Source organism: Gavialis gangeticus, unplaced genomic scaffold (genome assembly GCF_001723915.1).
Source record: "Gavialis gangeticus isolate Ggan-Ray unplaced genomic scaffold, GavGan_comp1, whole genome shotgun sequence".
Taxonomy (NCBI): Eukaryota; Metazoa; Chordata; order Crocodylia; family Gavialidae; genus Gavialis; species Gavialis gangeticus.
The window spans coordinates 649,108-668,075 of record NW_017729006.1 but is presented as its reverse complement, the minus strand read 5'-3'; the positions used below and the strand labels follow the sequence as shown (position 1 = coordinate 668,075).

Genomic DNA, 18,968 nt, shown 5'->3' with positions numbered 1-18,968 from the left:
AGCCTGAGCTTTCCTGCACAGATGCGGCTGAGGTCTCCATGGAGACTGACCCAGCGGCAGGGGCTGCTGGGAAATGGAGCCCCGGTACATCCAGATTGGCCATTTTGCCCACCCCTGCAATAGAATATTTATTGATGAAGTTTTTAATTAGTAAGGTGAAGATCCTCAGGCAATGCATCTAAATTATTTTTACGTAGTAGACTGATTTGTTAAATATATTGTTGAATATTCCTGTACAGAAAGTGGAAATTAGAAGAGACAGCAGTTTCTAAACTGTAGCTATAATCCATTTGCAAGTTGAGACTCCTCAGAACTCGGGTTTACTGAGATGCCTGTAATACACTTCTAACGTTCTCTTTACCTTGACTTGTTCATTAGAAGTCACAGCACAGAAAACAATCTCTGTAAATCCTTGAGATGGGAACATCCGGAAACAGATACCACCAATCACACGGCCATCTTTTATTAATGCAAGTGTCTTGTGTTTTCTGAATGTATAAAATAATGATAGCTTTAGTTCATGTACATATCACAGTTGCCCTCTTTTTAAAAATGTCATTTTTTTTGTAGCCCCAAGGCAACCATGAATGCCTTTGCTAAATCTACTGAACAGTTATAATCTTAACATCATGCTCTACACTTAATGTAAAATGTATCAAGCTTTGTCTTTGCAGTTCACTAGCACAATGAGGCTTCCTAAGCATTAAGGTAATACAAGTAAGAATTTCATTGCCTTCACTGATTCTGTTATTAATGGTCTGTTTTTCTTATCAATTAGAAATTAATGGAGCTGCAGGACACTTGGGCTGTACTATCAGATGCCTGGTTTCCTGCATGAAATCTGCACAGCTTAAACGATCAGTTTCTAACAGATGACCAGGAAATTATGCATTTCTAATCACCGATTCTTAATAATATCTGAAAACCAGGATACATCAGTTTCAGCCTCGTTTATATCTGGAGCTGGAAGATACACACTAGGTTATATTTTTCAACCTCTATTGACAAGGTTCAAGAATTTTACGGTAAATTTCAATACAAACAATTTGTATCACTTCTATTTATTTAGCTAGCCAATAGTTTGTGCTGCTGACCAAATATTTTCCTTATAACAATGATGACTTCTTATAGGTTTCTAAGAACTTTCTGATATCTATATTCATTCAGTAAGTTTGGAAAGTAATATACTAACTTATTTGTAATGCTCAACTTCTGCTTTAAATAATAAAGCAAACACAGCACAATGTGTTCATCAAATGAACTCCTTCCTAAAGTTACTCAGTAAAACAGCCTCATTTTATCTGTCACTGCAGCCCAGGAAGTTTTTAAAAAGCTTCCTTCCCTGGAGGTTAATATACACATATATTTTAATCCAAGCCAATCACTTATCACTTGTTTTTATCTGTTCTCCTTGTAGTTATTTTGATGCTCATTTTATCTGTGTGAAAGTGAAAGCAAGCATGTTACCACTTGCTGCTTGTATTATATTGGTCAGTACCTTTCAGATCAGCATTTCACTTTGTTTGTTTGTGCTTTTAGTTTTGTTTTCTTATATTTGCAATGCTTAAGCAGTTCATCATCAAAATTCAATGAGGGGGAGCACTTAGGTAATTAGATAACACTACATAACAGCCTCTTACAGACACTCAGTTTTTCCTGTGAGAGTCACTGCTCATGCAGGAAAAAACACATATATACAGATATTCAGGTTCTTTTTCTCCAAAGTAAAAATGGTTACTCCAGGGGAAAGTAACTTGGGAACAATCAAGGTTAAATTATTCCAAGGACAGTGTCTCCTGGGAGAGCAAATATCTGTACAAACTGTGGCTTCTCTCGGAAGAGGAATATAGTCCTCCAGCATTACCCTCCGCCCCAGCATTTAGGGACACAGTGGCCACATCTACATGTGCAGCAGACTACACAGTTGTTACTGCATAGTCATTTAGTACTTATGCAAGTACTTATGCTGTTGCAACTGTGCAGTACCATCACTGCACATTTTTTTCCCCAATGCTACTGCACAGTAGCAACAAGCTACTGTGCAGTAACTCATTGCTACTACACCACAGCATCTCATGTAGACATGCCCAGTGTGTCACTCGCTGGACACTGCTGCTCCAGAACACTCCCCTTCACAATTCCCACATTGAGCTGCAAGGAAACACAGGTTGACCATGGACAGTCTAGGTCAGTCGATCAGTGCTGCCCTATACACTGCTGCCATCTGTCACCAGGCAGACTAAAGCAACCTGTAGAGCATGCTGAGATGTATGCGCAGCCCCTCCCCTTGGCCCCCCACCGGCTGCACAATGTCAGCACTGCAAGCTCTCCACTCTTCAGGGCCTCAGCATTCGAATGTCTGTGCATGCAGCTCTGGGTAAGTGTCTCTACCAGGAGAACATACCTTGGAGAATTCTCCCAGATTATCTAAATGGGTGTATGTAGCCAATAAATAATGGCTGAAACACATTTAGTTTGAAGGAGTCCTTAAATTCTGACACTTGAACTTACTTGAAGTGCTGCACTATAATCCAAAACATATTCTAAGAGATACATTGTAAAGTAAAAGGAATGATTTTTTGTTTGAAGTTCTGGACTGATTATAACATTTATGGATTTAAATATCATTCACCTTTGTAAACCCTAGAAACTTTCTCTCCGAGGCACAGGAACCTGTTTACTATATGCCTGGAGAGCTCAGAACTGAATAACCAGAACCTGTCTGTCTAGGCAGCTCCCTTCCCCAGGGCTGCATGGTCAGATCTTCTACTGTGTTGCCAGTTGGCTCCCCTCACTCCAGCTGTGGGTTGCTAGTATATCCACAGAGAAAGGAAGAAGCAGGCTGAGAGTTAGTATAGATCCAAGCTGCAGTAGTTGCTGTAATCATTTACTGATTTTCAGCGCTGATTTTAGGGAAGCATGTCGTGTGTACAGCTCCCCAGGACATTCCACTCTAACTAGCCCCATTTAGAGTGTATGCAGGGGACCTCAGAATATTGGAGTGTGGTAGTATTGTGCAAAGATGTTGCCTCCTTCACATAGCATCAACTGGCCCACTTCTTGTTAGCTCCTCTCTACCAGCATCAGGCCCTTGCTGTGTTTCTATTGAACATATTTAACTTGAACATCAAAAGTGAAGGTACTCACGGATCAAAGACCAGGCGTGTGATATATTCCTTTGGCATTCTAGGTAGCTGATGGGAAAATACATTCTGTAAGCCAACTAGCCACATCATAATCTTTTTGTTTGGTTTCTGATTCAGGGAATTTCCAACTACATGAAATTCAATAACTCCCCTGCGCTCCTCCAGTCTCGCTGCTTCATCCCGGGCTGAGTGCGCCGACAGAAAGTTAGTCTGACTCATGCAAAAGAGGAAAAAGAACATATTTTGCAGAATTTATAAAACTGGTCTTCTAATTTCACATCCATAAGCAGAACAACCAAAAATCATCTTAAGTCTTCCTTTTACAAAAAACAGACAGAATTGCCCATGTATTTTGAAGATGAAGGGACACTCTCAAGTAAATAGAATTATAGAAAATTGGGGTTAGAAATTAAGGACATCTAGTCCAACCGCCTGTCAGAGCAGGACCACCCCCAACTAGATCATTCCAGCCAGGGCTTTGTTGAGCCGGGCCTTAAATCCCTGAAGGATGGAGATTCCAGCACCTCTCTAGGTAACCCATTCTAGTGCTTCACTGCCCTCCTAGTAAGACAGTTTTTCCTACTATCCAATCTAAACTTCCCTTGCTGCAACTTGAGACCACTGCTCCTTGTTCTGTCATATGCCACACATGTGACACAGGCTATGTTTACATTTTTATTGAAGGTATGACTGTATCTAGGTAGGTTGAGCCACAAAAGTGAAAATGTGGTGGCTTGGACCATAAAGGCTTGCTGAGGTTCCCTGGTTACTTACTCACTGGGCTGAAACTCATGTTTCCATATCTTCACCAGGTACTCAAGCTAGCTATGTTAAGCAAACTTGGATATGCCTTCCTATATGGTCATACCTCTTGAGTAAGGAACAGAAGGCACAACCATAGTTTTAATTTTATTACTGCTCTCCACTGCAGAAACAACTATCTTAAAAACTTGAAAATCAGAATGCTTTCTTTTCTATGTATTTTACTATTTGCAATTAGTAATGTGCAACATTTCCAAATGAAAAATAATCAGCCAATTTGTTTAACTTCTATTAATACATTCTTACCATGCCAAAACATTTTTGCTTATGTACACAGAAAGACCATACAATTCTGACACAGCTAGTTGACTACCACAGTAGTTAACTCTACTATAACTTCCTCTACTACAGTATAGGGAAAAAAAATACTAGCTGGAAAAAAAATCTCACTTTGGAATAAACATGCTGCTGACACAAAACTATCACCAAGTGTATTGGTTCCTAAAGCAATGCTTATTTTGCACTGGATAAGGCTCATTTTCACATATTATTTTCTTTCCAAAGTAAAGTTTGTCTATCAGGCACCCAGTCCCTGCCAATCTGTCCTTCCTGCTTACCACAACATTTGCAGTACACATAACCACAGATTATACAGTTTAGGTAGGACTAACTTAATATCCTTCTAAATTATCCTAAACTATTATCCCTCTAAATCAATATCTTTAATACTCATCTATGACAAGGTAACAGATTTTCTGGATAAGAATAATTCAGTGAATGTAATTTATCTAGATTTAAGCAAAGCTTTGTACCTCAGAGGTCAAACTGGAGAGGACAGCACTACATTTATGAGTCAGATAAGGAGTTGTCTTAAAACATGTTTAAAAAAATGTGAATTATCTGACTTTTGCAGGGATGGTATATTTAGTAGAAACAAGGAGATACTGCTATGATTTTACAAGGCACTGGTAAAATCCCATTTAGAATAACGTGCGGTTCTGGTCATCAATATTCAAAAAAGACTAACTGAAATAGGAATGGATTCAAAGAAGGGTCAGTAAGAAGGTCAAAGGAATGGCAACTCTTTTTTATGAAAGAAGATTAAAGGAGCTCGACTTAGCTAAACAAATTGCAGACTAAAAGGTGATATGGTCACCCTTTACAAGTATAATCCATAAATAAATATTAGGGAAGGAAAGAGATTTTTCAGCTAAGAAACAACACTGCCACAATATCAATGGCTATGAAGTAGCTATGGATAAATTTAGATTCGAAATTAGAAGAATTTTAAGTAGCAGAGGAGTAGTTTTGGAATAGTCCTCCAAGCCAAATAGTCAAGGAAAAGAACCTGAATTCACTTTAAGATTGATCTTGATGAGTTTATGGAAGGAATGGTCTGATAGGACAGGGAGTTACAACTCAACACTCAGTGTACATGATGTGTGGAATCCTGTATTTGCAATACTCATGTTGGGGTATAGAGGAAGCTCTTATAACATGCAAGGCGTATGATAATCCTATGTTTCAGGGCTTTTGCTGGCCAAACAGGGACTAGGAAGGATTTTTTTCCCTTCTGGAATACTACTGGCTTCTAGGGGGCTGAGGGTTTCTGTTCGTTTTTTTCCCCATTTGAAGCATTGGGATGTTAGCCACAGTTAGGCCTGGGTAGGTTTAAATACGCCTGTGCTCCTACCAAGAAAACCCAGAGGTTCATCTTCCACTTAGGATCATACCAATCACCAAATGTAAGGTAAAGAAGCAGTTTCTCTCTTACATCAGAATGGCATGGACTATAGGGAGTTTTTCCTTCCTATGTAATGTGACGGACAGTCTTTTTCTTACAAGATTCTGAATACGTATTAACCAACTACTTCCCTGTGACTGCAGTTACATTGGCAGTGCCCTCATTTCTTTTACTTTTACTTACAGCATATTATAGAGTAACCTTGGTGTTTCTGGTTTTGTGCTTTGTATTTATATGAGCGTCTAAAATGGCAATTTTGAGCATTTCTTAGGTAAATGATGGCCCATAAATGCAGGGGACTGAACTCAATGACCAAGAGACCCCTTCCAGTCCTGCATTTCTAAAAATATATATGTCCAATGTTATTTTATACTGGTTAACGTGGAAGGTGTGCTTGGTGAAATTCTAACAAAAAAACAGACGAAGCAAAAAAGAGGTGCAAGGCTTCTACTAATCTCATCCAGGTCTTAGAAAAAGTATGAGCTCATTTGCTTTTAACAATCAAGCATTATAAATTAGTGTTCTATAATAGAAATACTCTGTAGAAGATGCAGTAAAGAAATGCTTCAAAAATCTGAAATACCACCGATGCTGAATTGCTTTTTTAATTCACTATTTCTCAGAAAACATATTTTTGCTGACTATTTTTATTGTGTCAAATGATGCATTTCATCAATATTTTCTTACACATTTGGGGTGAAAATACTGCATATAATCAACAAGAGAAATATAGACAACATGACAAATATAATGGACTGTATGTTTCAATACTTTATCTCATCCAATTTGTGTTTTAGTCATTTCAAACATGGACCATCAAACTTTGTAAATTCTAAATCTCTCACCTCTGGCCCCAGCATTGCACCCGGATCTGTAATTGTTGACATCACCTCATTGATCAATTCAATAGGAATATCTCCTACAACTCTTGGCCTTTTGGAATCCTCCAGAGAATAAAGCTCAGCATTCTTTCTCTTCTCCCCTTCAAAATCAAACCAAACAAACAAAAAGAAATGCTTGTGTGCAAGCCAAACAAGTTGTCACAGACAGATTCTCCATTCCCTTCATAACAAATTAGTCTATTAAACATTTCACTGGATCAGATTAAGCTTTCACAAGTACAAGCAGGAAGTTAATTGCTTTCCTAGTTTAACTGTTTTCTGTAAATAAACTAAGATTTGAAATCCTCTTTCAGCAACACAAGAAGTCAATTTTGCAACTCAAGGCCCTGACGTATGATCAATCCTTTGTTGTTATGTCTGGAAAGAATCTATTAGTTACTCAAAGCCCTAGAAAATCACAACAGTTCTTGCAAAGCAACCTAGTATTATGTGTTTAAATTACAATTTAGCTACCATTGAATTGGCAATAAAAATGTACAGTGTTGTCTCATATGGGGTAATCTTGAAGAGGTGCATGTGTGGTTCAATTCTTTTTCTTCCAGCTGAGGAAAGAACAGATGAAGGAATGGCAAAAGCACTAGGCAGTATATGTATCCATGAACTACAAAGAAGCTAGAAGCATTCATTTATTAAAAGCTGAATATTTGGGGTAAAAATACTGTATATAGAGAAATAGCCATTTTGTTCATACAATGGTCCAAGTAATGTATTGACCAAAGGGGAGTTATAAACTATAAGAAGGAGTTATAAGGTATAAGATTTTAGGGTTCCATGCTGCTTCTTCCCACAAGACAGAAAAACCTAGATTGTGGGACTGGGTAGAAAAGAATTTCCAGTGTCAATTCTATGGTACTCAAAAATCCTAGAATTTGAAGATGGAACAAAATAAAACATAAATAAATTGTAAAGGAAGCAGAAAAATATCAGATAAAAATGACAAATAAAGACATTTCTAAAAAGGATGAATAATGCCAGAAGTATAAAATAGACATGTCAATAAATTAAAATAATGAAATTTTCATTAAGCCCTTCCCTTGATTAAGTCTCCTTAACTTAGTTTGTATGTTAATGTGAGAATCCAACACACAGGATTCTCTCCTCAGTCTCAAACTGAAGAACAATGATATTCAAGGAGGCCACTTTGCAAACAAAGTGTAATAACGTTGCACATATGGTAATGAAAACAGTTCCCTCTCTCTACATACTTATCCCCTACTGATAAAACATGTTATCTTTCCAGTGCTAACTCAAGGGCGGTTTTAGTATAGGAGAAGTGACAAAAAACAGAACCTTATTCAACTCAACATTTCCACTCAATGCATGGCTTTATTGAAAAAAATTAATTTTATTCCTGCCAGCAACAAACAAACAATACAATTGTAGAAGATAGAGACGTAGTCTGTTCTGACTCATACATCAACAAATCTAGCACTTAAGTTGCAATTGTTACTGATGGCAATAAGGGATAGAAAGAAACCAAAGGAACAGGGTTTGGCTTGAATTTGCAGTTTGGGTACCTTAACAGTAAAACCATAAATCAAAGATGTTTAACTGTTTTAACATGAAAGGCCTTGAAACAATAAATACCAACAATGTCAATTTCAGAAATACTTATACAGCTTTATCTGCACTTTATCTTCTCCCACTGTAACTGATTGTATTTTGTGTGGCAAAACACAATGAGACTAGGTTACAAATCATCAACTCACACTGTGTCCCTGCTTTAGTTAGCTCACACTCCAGCAGCATCAGATCTTATGCTTATGTACCGTTTCCTTTAAAAAAAATACTCTAGGAATAGAAAGACATGTCATTTATATCAACTATACTCCTAGCAAGTAAGTTATCATGTGAAAACACTATCATTGCAACATTGCATTTATGGTGGAATGTCAGCATTAATAGGAACAGACATGATTTTGCATTATATTATCTCTATAAACTGACACTGAAATGAAACAACATTGCCTCTCTTTGCATTGCAATATCCACTTCAGAAACTTGTATTATCATGGTCTTGAACTATCAATACCGCAAATCTATAATAATGCTGTCCTGGGCACATTATGGTAACACTGCATCCCATACAGTAATATTTAGATATAAGTAGGCACCAAAGTGTTGCTCCAAAGTGTGTTTATGAAACATTTCTGCTAAAACTTGCATCAGTTAACAAAAAAAAAAGAAAAGGTTACATGCATCAAAGGTGCTGGGCCTAGGATGATGCCCCTTCCCCCCACCCAGCAGCATGGCTGGAGCAGAGCCAAGCAGAGTCTATGGGAGAGAGGGGGCAGATGCAGGCTGGCCGCTGCAGGCTCAGGGCTTCCCACTCTGCTGCCCTCCTGCTGGGAGCCCTATGCTGATCACAGTACCATGGCAAGGTGCCCCCTGCCCACACAGCATCAGCAGGGGACAACTCCACAGTCATACCCACTACACCTGGGTGGGCAGGGGGTGCCTTGCCATGTTGGCGTGGCTGATGCAGAACTCCCAGGGGGAGGGCAGCAGGATGGGGAGCCCCAAGGCCTCAGTAACCAGCCTGCATCTGCCCCCACCCCACGCACAAATTTTGGAGGCACCTGCCTGCCCCCCCTTCCCCCCCCATTTTCCCCTCCCTGGGAGTGCACATACTAGAAGGCAGCCACCCCTCTGCCCCCTGGACATGCCACCCATGGCTCTGTCCCACTTCCCACCCTGGCCCTGGGCCCCACGCACAGCCCTGGCTGGGCAGCACCCCCAGGCTCAGCCCCTGCCCCACACCCTCCCACACTGTGGGGGCCCTCAATCTGTGCCCCCATAGGCTTACTGGCAGGCAGCTGGGGGAGCTGCTCTCCACCACTGCCTGGGGCTGTATCCTAGCCATGTGCATGTATGCCTGTGCACATGTGCACGTGGTGCCCCGTTGTGTCCCATTCCCTGCAGCCCCTTGCAGGCTGGAATTCTGCCAGCCTTCATGGGGAAAACCGCCATTTCCCACATTTTTCCACAGTGAATGGAAAACCCAGATTCTTGCACTATACTGGGAATCAGAACAATTGCAGTCCTGAAGTCATGAAGCCCAGGACCAGGACTTGATGTTCCCATTTTGGGACTGTCCTGTGCATTTAGGGTGGTTACACTACCCTCTTCCCAAGGGGAGCCAGGGCCCTCAGGCCCCCTGTACTCAGAGCCTATGACATGATCAATCCTGGATAAACTAAGTCTATGAATGCTATATGCAAATTGCTACAGCCATGTTTAGTTTCAAGGTTATTGTTTTCAAATTTGTTCCTCACTTCCATGTGCTAAGGGAAAGCAGAGTCTGACAGTAATGAGAGGGGAAAGGAGCATCCAGGGGAAAAAGTTGGAGGAAGTAAAGAACAAAGGGCTTCCTGACCCTCTCAGATTTATTTTCCCTGCTATTGCAGGAGGAAAAGGATAAATTCAAGGCAAACCTCCAATAATTCAATTTTATACCTGGAAAATCATAACTAGTTTATAAACTTTCTATATATGTAATCTAATTATTGGGGGTCATCTTATAACCATGGCCATCTTCTAGTTGAGTAAATACAGTAGTTTGACACAACATAAAAGAATGATAAAATAATTAAACAAGATCAGCTTTCTTTCTAAATTACCTAGGTTTTGGTCAAGACCAGAAGAAACCTTACAAGCAGGACTCATACTTCCACTGTTGGGTTGTTCTAGAGATGAAGGACTTGCACTGTACGAAATAGACCTTGCCACAGGAGGAGGATTGATCACTGCAATGACAGTAAAAAAAATACCATTTGAGATATTAGAATTTACTTTACCATTAACTGAAAGATTAAGCAATCATTAACTTCACTGTAAATGAATATCCAACATGCTTTCAGCAGCACTCCATATTAAAAGTAGAATAAAACAGAATATTAGAATAGACTTCTGGAAATCTCTCATTGGGGAAAATCAGGCATAGAACTGAACCGATGAACAGTAGGCAAGGGGCAGAAAGTGCAACTAGACATGAGGCAATGCTTATGAAATCTATACAAGAACACGGCAAATAAAGGAATGCATGTTACTAAGAGAAGACAACAAATATTTTGAGGCAAGATGCTGCCAGACTTCTCTATGAAGACATACCACTGGAAATCTGGTGGCAGAGTTGTGCTACTACCCAGTGCTTCCACAGGTGGCAGACAGTGGAATGACCCTCCGGGAGGGTTAGCTGTGAAATAAGCAGGGGTAACTGACGAATAAGCAGTTGCAGACCAAGCAACAGCAGCACCACGAAGATGTGACGGGGACAGCAGATGGTAACGCTCTCCCTCCTGAAAGTCACATATGTCCTCTGACAGTGCTGTGACATGGCGAGTACAGGTCACCACTATAAGCCTGTAGACCCATGATTGGGGGCTAGACAATTCCTCAATGGCAGAGCAAGCGGAGGATGATGTCAGAATCTCAACAGCTGTGAAGGCAGATGAAGGCTGCAGTGGAATGAGATCTCTAATTGTTTTAGCATCCCTACCATTGGATCAAGGTCCCATTCTGTCAAGAATTGTGTAGAAGCTGATGTGCAGTATCTTTTCCATGAAAAAAGAAATCACACATAGGTGGCTTCCATGAAAACAGCTTTAGTACATTTTTCAAGCCCTTTGGCAACCAGCTAGTAACAATGGGAGCAGAACTGAGAGGCCTAGAAGCTCCTAGTCTGGCACAAAGGAGGCAGTTACAAGGTCATCTAGCACTTGGATTAGGCAGAAGCGTGATTCAACAGCTATAACTGCGACTGAGCAGCCCTGTTAAGGATCCATTCTACTCACCCCACATGGGGAGGGGGATAAAAAAGGTGCCCTAAACATAGTTTGCTTACCTTTTCCTGACTGAATAACCATATCCAGTGGGATCATATTTACCGTGGTCAATATCAATGAAGACACACAATCAGTTTTGGGACCTAGAACACTAAGATCCTCATGGCCAATCCTAATAGTGAACACCAAGAATGCCACATTGCAATCATGGCTCGAGAACGCCAGCAACACAACACTAACATCACTGCTCTGAGACCCAACAAGTGGGAGATGGGCAGCTCAAAGAACAAGGAGGTCATTATACCTTCTTCTGGAAGGAGAACATGAACTTCATGAAGCTGGCTTTGCCATTAAGAATGAACTCATAAACCAACTCAAAGAGTTCCCTATCAGAATCAATGAGCGTTTTATGACTTTCCACCCCAAACTGGCAGGGAGCCAATATGCCACTGTCATCAGCACTTATGCCCTGACTATTGATGCCAATGATAAAAAAAAAGAGGAATTCTATGCCAACCTTGACCAAGTCCTTTCTGATATTCCAGAGGGAGACAGGCTTATTCTGCTCAGCAATTTCAATGCCTGAGTTGGAAGAGACTCAAGCCTCTGGAACAGAACCATCAGCAAGGAAGGAATGTAACAGGTTAATCCCAACAGCATCCTCCTCTTGACCAAAGGTGTGGAATAGACTCACCATTACCAACACTGTGGTCTACCAGAAAACCACGTACAAGACATCATTTTAACACCTGTGATCTAAGCATTGGCACTTGATTGATTACATCATAATTCGTGCCCCAGATCACAAAAATGTCTCCAACACTTGAGCTATGCTAGAAGCTGGACCAATTACCAATTGCTGGACCAATTACTCACTCATCCACACAGTCATGTCACTCAAACTGGCTCCCAAATGATAGCTGCAGCAGAAGCAATGCTGACAGAAGGTCAACATCGAAGGGCTCAAGGGCCCAATCAAGCGAGACCTCTTCCATCAGCACCTCAATGAAAAATTGGCAAATTCTAATCAACTATGGGAGAATGTCGGCAGTGTTTGGGGTGCCTTCAAGTCCACCATCATCAGCACCTGTGAAGAGACACTTGGATTCTCTGCCAGAAAACACCAAGACTGATTTGATGAGAATGACCGGAAGATCGAAGAGTTGATCGACCATAAGCAAAAGGCCTTTTGTGTTTGGTAGAATGACACCAACTCCAAATAAAAGAAACTGAATCTCCAACAAGCCAAGACAGAGGTCCAAAAGAGGACTTGTGATATACAGAACAGATGGTGGAAAGACAAGGTGAAGGATTCAACATGTTGCTGACATCCATGATATGCACAGTTTCTTTAGTGTTGCCAAAACCATCAAGAGCACTCAGGGACCAACCCCTTTGAGACCTAAAGATGGAAGAGACCTGATCAAGAACAGAGGAGCCATCAACGCCCATTGGAAGGAGCCTTTAGAAGGCCTTCTCAAATCAAGATTCTGGTATTGATGTGTGTTCTCAATTCCCTCCCACAACACCCAGTCAAAGAATCTCAAAATCCCTCCAATCCTTGATGAGGTGAGGAAAAGCCAACAAGCAGATGAAGAATGATAAGGCATCTGGAGCAGATGGAATTCTTGCCAAAATCTTCAAACAGGGGGAAAAGGGACTTACATGACACCTCCATGCCTTCAATTTAAGGATCTGGAATGAAGAGGATATCCTTTGCTGTCCAAGCCCCCAAGGCCTAGAATAGACTCCCTCCAAAAGTGGTGCAGGCACCTACTCTGGACTTATTCAAGTAACGCTTGGATGCTTATCTTGCTGGGATCCTTTGACCCTAGCTGACCTCCTTCCCCTAGGGCAGGGAGCTGGACTTGATGATCTTCGAGGTCCCTTCCAGCCCTAACATCTATGAAATCTACAAAATCTATAATCTCAGCCAACTCAAAGCCAAAACCAAGACTACCCTGACCTCCCAGTAGGCTAATCATGCTGTAGTGTGTGCTCACTCAGAAGCAGATCTTTAGGCAATCAACAACGCCTTTACTGAGGCATACAAGAAAGTAGGACTGATGCTTAACATTCAGAAGATTAAGGTCCTCCATCTTAATAAGAAGTCCCCAACTCCAGTAATTTAGATTTATGGTGAGACTGGAGAACACTGAATATTTCCTGTACCTCAGAAGCCATCTCTTGCAGAAGGCTGACATGGATGAAGAAATCCAACATTACCTCAAACGTACAAGTGCAGCCTTTAGATGCTTGAGGAAACGGGTGTTCAAAGATCAACACATGAGATTTGAAACCAAGTTCATGGCTTATCAAGTAGTTGTGATCCCTACCTTACTGTATGGAGCTGAGATACGGACAATGTACAGGAGACACCCCAAGTCACTGGAGAAGTACAATCAACAGTGCCTGAGGAAGATCATTTGAATCCAGTGGGAAAACAGATGCATCATTAACATCCTCTCGCAAGCAACAGCACAAGCATTGAGGTAATCCAACATCAATTTTGCTGGACCAACCACATCATCCAGATGCCTGACTCCAGGCTCCCAAAACAAGTTTTATTCTTCTAGCTCAGTCCAGGCATACACTCAAGAGGAGGACAGAGAAAGCATTTCATGGACATCCTCAAGGCCAACTTGAAAAAATGCAACATCAACTCATGGTAGACTATCACCCAGGAACACCACAAATGAAGGAAAAATCTGCTAAAAAGATCTTGGTACTTTAAAACCTCATAACAGGAAACAGAAAAGTAGGAGTGGCAGAAACAGTGTGTCATGGACCAAACCACAAATCCAGAGCCATCCACCATGCATGGAAACACATGTCCAAGTTGCAATAGCACCTGTTGATCCCACATTGGCCTTGTCAGCTATCTTCAGACCCACAAATAAGGCAATCATGAAAGACAATTATCCTTCACTGAAAAGGCATGATCATAATGATGACCACTGGAAGTACTTAATCATCAGAGCAGGACCTCTACCTGAGGAATCAGAAAGACTGGGCAGTGCCAAATTCCTATGCATATTTAGACACAGACTCAGTTCCTGATTTCAGTCCAATCTTCCATATAAAACTGCATTTTCAGTTCCCTTTGCTTATTCTATTTTCTTAATAAACGATTTTGTAAATATACTGTGTTCTTCATACAGGTGCTCCTTGACTCTGTGCTAAATGCACATTTACCTGTTTGGATTCCTAGCTGACCAGTTCGAGAAGAGGACATCATGAAATCCTGATCCCAAATAGGAGAATTTTGACTATAAACTTCTTCTTCTAACATGGATAGAAACCTAAGCACAGAAACAAAGGCAATATTAAATGAGACAATCATTACTATGCAAAATGAGATGGGTGTCCTTCATTGTGATCCATTAAAATTCGTATTTAAATCGTTTGAAGAAACTGGAGAGTTGGTTGACTACCAAAAAACATTTTGTCCAGCCTTTTTTTTTAAATACATGTTGCACACACAAAACTGAAAGCTATGCATGTTAACTGGGTGTAACATTTTCATCTGCTACAATTTCTCTTTTGTTATTCCAGACAAAATTAATTTGGGAAAAGCTATTAGAAACTGGATAAAAGCATTAATAACAGAGCTGTGTTTGACCGGCATAAAGGTGTTGGCTTTATGCAACTGTGAGAAACTATTTTCTTGTAATTCTGAAAAAACTAGTATTCTACAGGTTTACAAGCATTCTTTCTTACTTATGCATGCATGCTGGACAGTCAGTCAAAAAAACTAACACAACACATGCTAAAGTATATTCTATTGCAGCCAGTAGCATCTATCATTTGTTCGCTTTTCTATGCAATCTTCCTGCTTGTCAACACACTTCTGCCACTGTCCCACCAAAGCTATTTTAGATTAAAAGGAAAAATTGCATCTTCTCGTTAGACACTACCATTTCTCCTCACAAGGGCTTCCTTTAGAGGACCAAACATGTGAAAAGTCACTTGGAGCTAGGCAAGGCCTATAAGCAGAAGCAAAGACTCCAAGTTTTCAGTGGTTTTTGTGGTCTGGCATTGTTAACGGAGGAGCAGTACTCCTGTCTTGGACATCTGCTTCCAGTGTTTGACTTCAGATTCTCACTGAGCCAATTGCAATAATATGCGCAGAAGACTGCTTACTTAAGAAGTCAATCACAAGGATGCCATTAAAATCTCAGAAAGATGTCAAAAGGATTTCACTGCTATTCATACCATCTGTGATCAAAAGATGGATCACAGAATGTGACTCTTTCTTTGTGCAATCAAGACCTGTTGCAACCATTTTTATAACTGTATGGGCACACATGAGATGGCGAAGTGAATAATCATTGCCCTTTTGGTGCTGGCATTTAAGCATGCTACATGTAGATTTTCTTTATATATTTCCCTTGTTAAAAACTACAGATGTCCAGCTATTTTTTTTAATTACTTTGGTATAAAATCCCCAGCAACAGTGGCCACTTAAATTGCTCTTATAAACATATTTCTATATATTTAGATATGCCACCAAAATGCATATGCAATTGCACCTTGGGGTTTATCTGGCATTTTAAAATTTAGCTCTGTATGCTTTTGAAAAAATGAAGTTACTTTTACCTTTTTTAGTGTTATGGTCATGGAAAATGTTGTTGTTATACAACAGAACATCCCACATGCTACACAGAGCAATCGCATCAATCCCCTTTCCTGGTTTATATGTTGCACTAGAGGATTTTTCAAACTATTTTCACTCTCTAGGGTAGTCCTTGTTTATATAAATTGTCCAACAGAAATCAATGAGATTGTTTGAGTAAAAACCGCTCTAGAGAGAGAATCAAGTCCCAACCTTGTATTTTCCACATGGCACATTTATATTAATGTCAAAGTACCAAAGTTTCAAGTGGCTAAAAACTTCCCAACCACCTAACTGTTTTCAGGCAATGACAGAAAGCATAATCACAAGTTAAAAAGTAATAAGTGCCTTGTTTAAAGAGGGCATAGAGGTTACATGTTATACACCCTGATCTCTTACACTCTTCTTGGTGGCCTTGTCATTGTGTTCAATAGACTTAAATTTGTATCTCAAAACGTACTGCTAAATTAACACTTCCAAGTCTTTGTTTTTATACTTTAATATTTGTTATATTTGTCTCAGCTGTGGAAATATTTAGCAACCTTTAACACTGATAAAGTTATAACAAGAGCAACATCACATTACAAATATCTCTCACACTGCTTTCAAGAACATGAGCTCGCCATTCATATGTGGAAGTTTACTTTATTCCCCATGCAGACTGACTGTTGGGGCTCTGCTTCAAACACCTGAACTACTCTGTGTTCTAAACTGTAGCTTGACACCCGAATAAAGCCCGAACAGCAGAATGGAGAAGATACATTGCACAACGGGATCAGAGCTAATCTCATACTGGTCACACATTCTCTGGAACAGATTATTATTATTATTATTACATCAGGGAATAATAGAAGCTGCAGGAAACTGAAATGCTTTTCAAATTACTTTTCCAGTCCCTGAAAACTACTTTTCCAACCCTGCCTGAGTTTGAGTTAGAAAAAGTGATTATGTAAACACATCAACTTCTTCCCTTATAGACCTGCTTCCTGTACCCATTTATTGTAACATCCTTTTTTGGGGAAGAGATTGTGATCCTTTTAACCACAATGAGTGTCAGTTTCCTCCAAAAGCATTTCCATTTACTCCAGCATAGTAAAAGCTACAATACAATGTGAATAAGGAGTCATAAAATATAGTCCTTATTGATCAAGGTAGGTTTATATTATCTTTCTTCTGTATTAGTATTATCCACTCATATTTGACAGTATTTTTCATAGATTGTTTCATTGCTTCCCCTATATAGCAAATTTCTTTTTATCTTTTTTCTTCATGTTTAAACATTAGGAAGAGATCACAGCTACCCTCACAACCCATTAAAGCTTTTCAAAAAAATAATGTACTGTTTTGAAGTACAAACAAATTAGCCAGTCTTTAAAACAATCAGATGAACAGCATCCCCTTATTCATTACTAGAGTGACTGAAATTAACGACCAATAACTGAGCAAATTCTGAAACTAAACACATAACCCTCCTTCTCCCCATCTCAAACAGTAAAAAATGGTTAGCCACTTTTCATAGGTTCCACTACTAGCATTCAAATACTGAAACAACCATAGTGAATGTGGAGACTGTCAGTACTTTTTCACGCTAATCAGTCCATCTTTTGTTGAATAGATTCATCCACTCCTACTCCAAAAAAGTTAACTTTGTGTCCTACTATATTTAATGAAAAGGTAGGTAATGACTATGAACCGGTTATTCCAGTTAGAGTAACACAGTGCTCATACACATTTCATAAATTTCATAGTTTTTTAGGGTCAGACGGACCTAAGTAGATCATTGAGTCTGACCCCCTGCCCTGGACAGGAAAGAGTGCTGGGGTCAGATGACCCCAGCTAGGTGCTTGTCCAGTCTCCTTTTAAAGACCCCCAAGGTAGGGGAGAGCACCACTTCCCTTGGAAGCCCATTCAAGAATCTGGTAACCCTTTACTGTGAAGAAGTTCTTCCTGATGTCCAACCTAAATCTGCTCTCTGTCAGTTTGTGGCCATTGTTTCTAGTTACCCCAAGGGGCACCCTGATAAACAGAGCATCTCCTATTCCTTGTTGCCTCCCCCATCGCTGATGAATTTGTAGATAGCCACAAGATTACCTCTTAGCCTTCTCTTGCAGAGGGTGAAGAGATACAGGTCCCTCAATCTCTTCTCGTAAGGCCATACGCACAGGCCCCTAACCATACAAGTACCCCTCCTCTGGACCTTCTCAAAGTTATCCACATCCTTCTTGAAGTGCAGCACCCAAAACTGGATACAGTACTCCAGCTGCGGCCTTACGAACGCCGCATAGAAGGGAAGTATCACCTCCTTAGACCTGTTTGTGATGTACCTGCTAATGCATGATAAAGTGTGGTTAGCTTTACTTATCACTTCATCACATTGATGACTCATGTTCATCTTGGAGTATACTATGACTCCAAGATGCCTTTCTGCCGCTGTGCTACTTAGAAAGTCATCTCCCAATCTGTATGTGTGTTAGTGATTCTTTCTCCCTAGATGCAGGACTTTGCACTTATCTTTGTTAAACTGCATCCTATTCTGATCTGCCCACTTTTCCAACCTGTCCAGATCCACCTGAATCTGTTTCCTGCCCATCTGTGTGCTAACTTTGCCCCATAATTTGGTGTCATTTGCAAATTTGGACAGAGTTCAAACTCCATAGTTTCATAGTTGGTAGGGCTGGAAGGGACCTGAGCAGATCATCAAGTCCGACCCCCTGCCACGGCAGGAAAGAATGCTGAGGTCAAATGACCCCGGCAAGGTGATTATCTAGCCTCCTTTTGAAGATGCCCAGGGTAGGAGTGAGCATCACTTCCCTTGGAAGCTGGTTCCAGATCCTAGCTGCCCTGACTGTGAAGTAGTGCCTCCTGATATCTAGCCTGAACCTACTCTCAAGTTAACTTGTAGCCGTTATTCCTAGTTACTCCTGGTAGTGCTCGGGGGAACAGGGACACTCCTGTTCCCCGCTGGTCCTCCCTGGTAAGTTTATAGACGGCCACCAGATCCCCACTCAGCCTTCT

At 40.5% G+C, this 18,968-nt stretch overlaps 1 protein-coding gene across 1 annotated transcript in view; it reads right to left on the bottom strand.

The window, feature by feature from the left end:
* KAT2B (lysine acetyltransferase 2B) overlaps window positions 1–18,968 on the bottom strand; it is a 65,566-nt gene that overhangs the window by 19,834 nt on the left and 26,764 nt on the right. The window contains exons 6-10 of the mRNA XM_019508742.1: window positions 14,534–14,640; window positions 10,175–10,300; window positions 6,498–6,634; window positions 3,148–3,356; window positions 362–488 (exon numbers count right to left, since the gene is read on the bottom strand). Coding sequence (XP_019364287.1) covers window positions 362–488; window positions 3,148–3,356; window positions 6,498–6,634; window positions 10,175–10,300; window positions 14,534–14,640 — 706 coding nt within the window. The remainder of the gene's footprint in view (window positions 1–361; window positions 489–3,147; window positions 3,357–6,497; window positions 6,635–10,174; window positions 10,301–14,533; window positions 14,641–18,968) is intronic.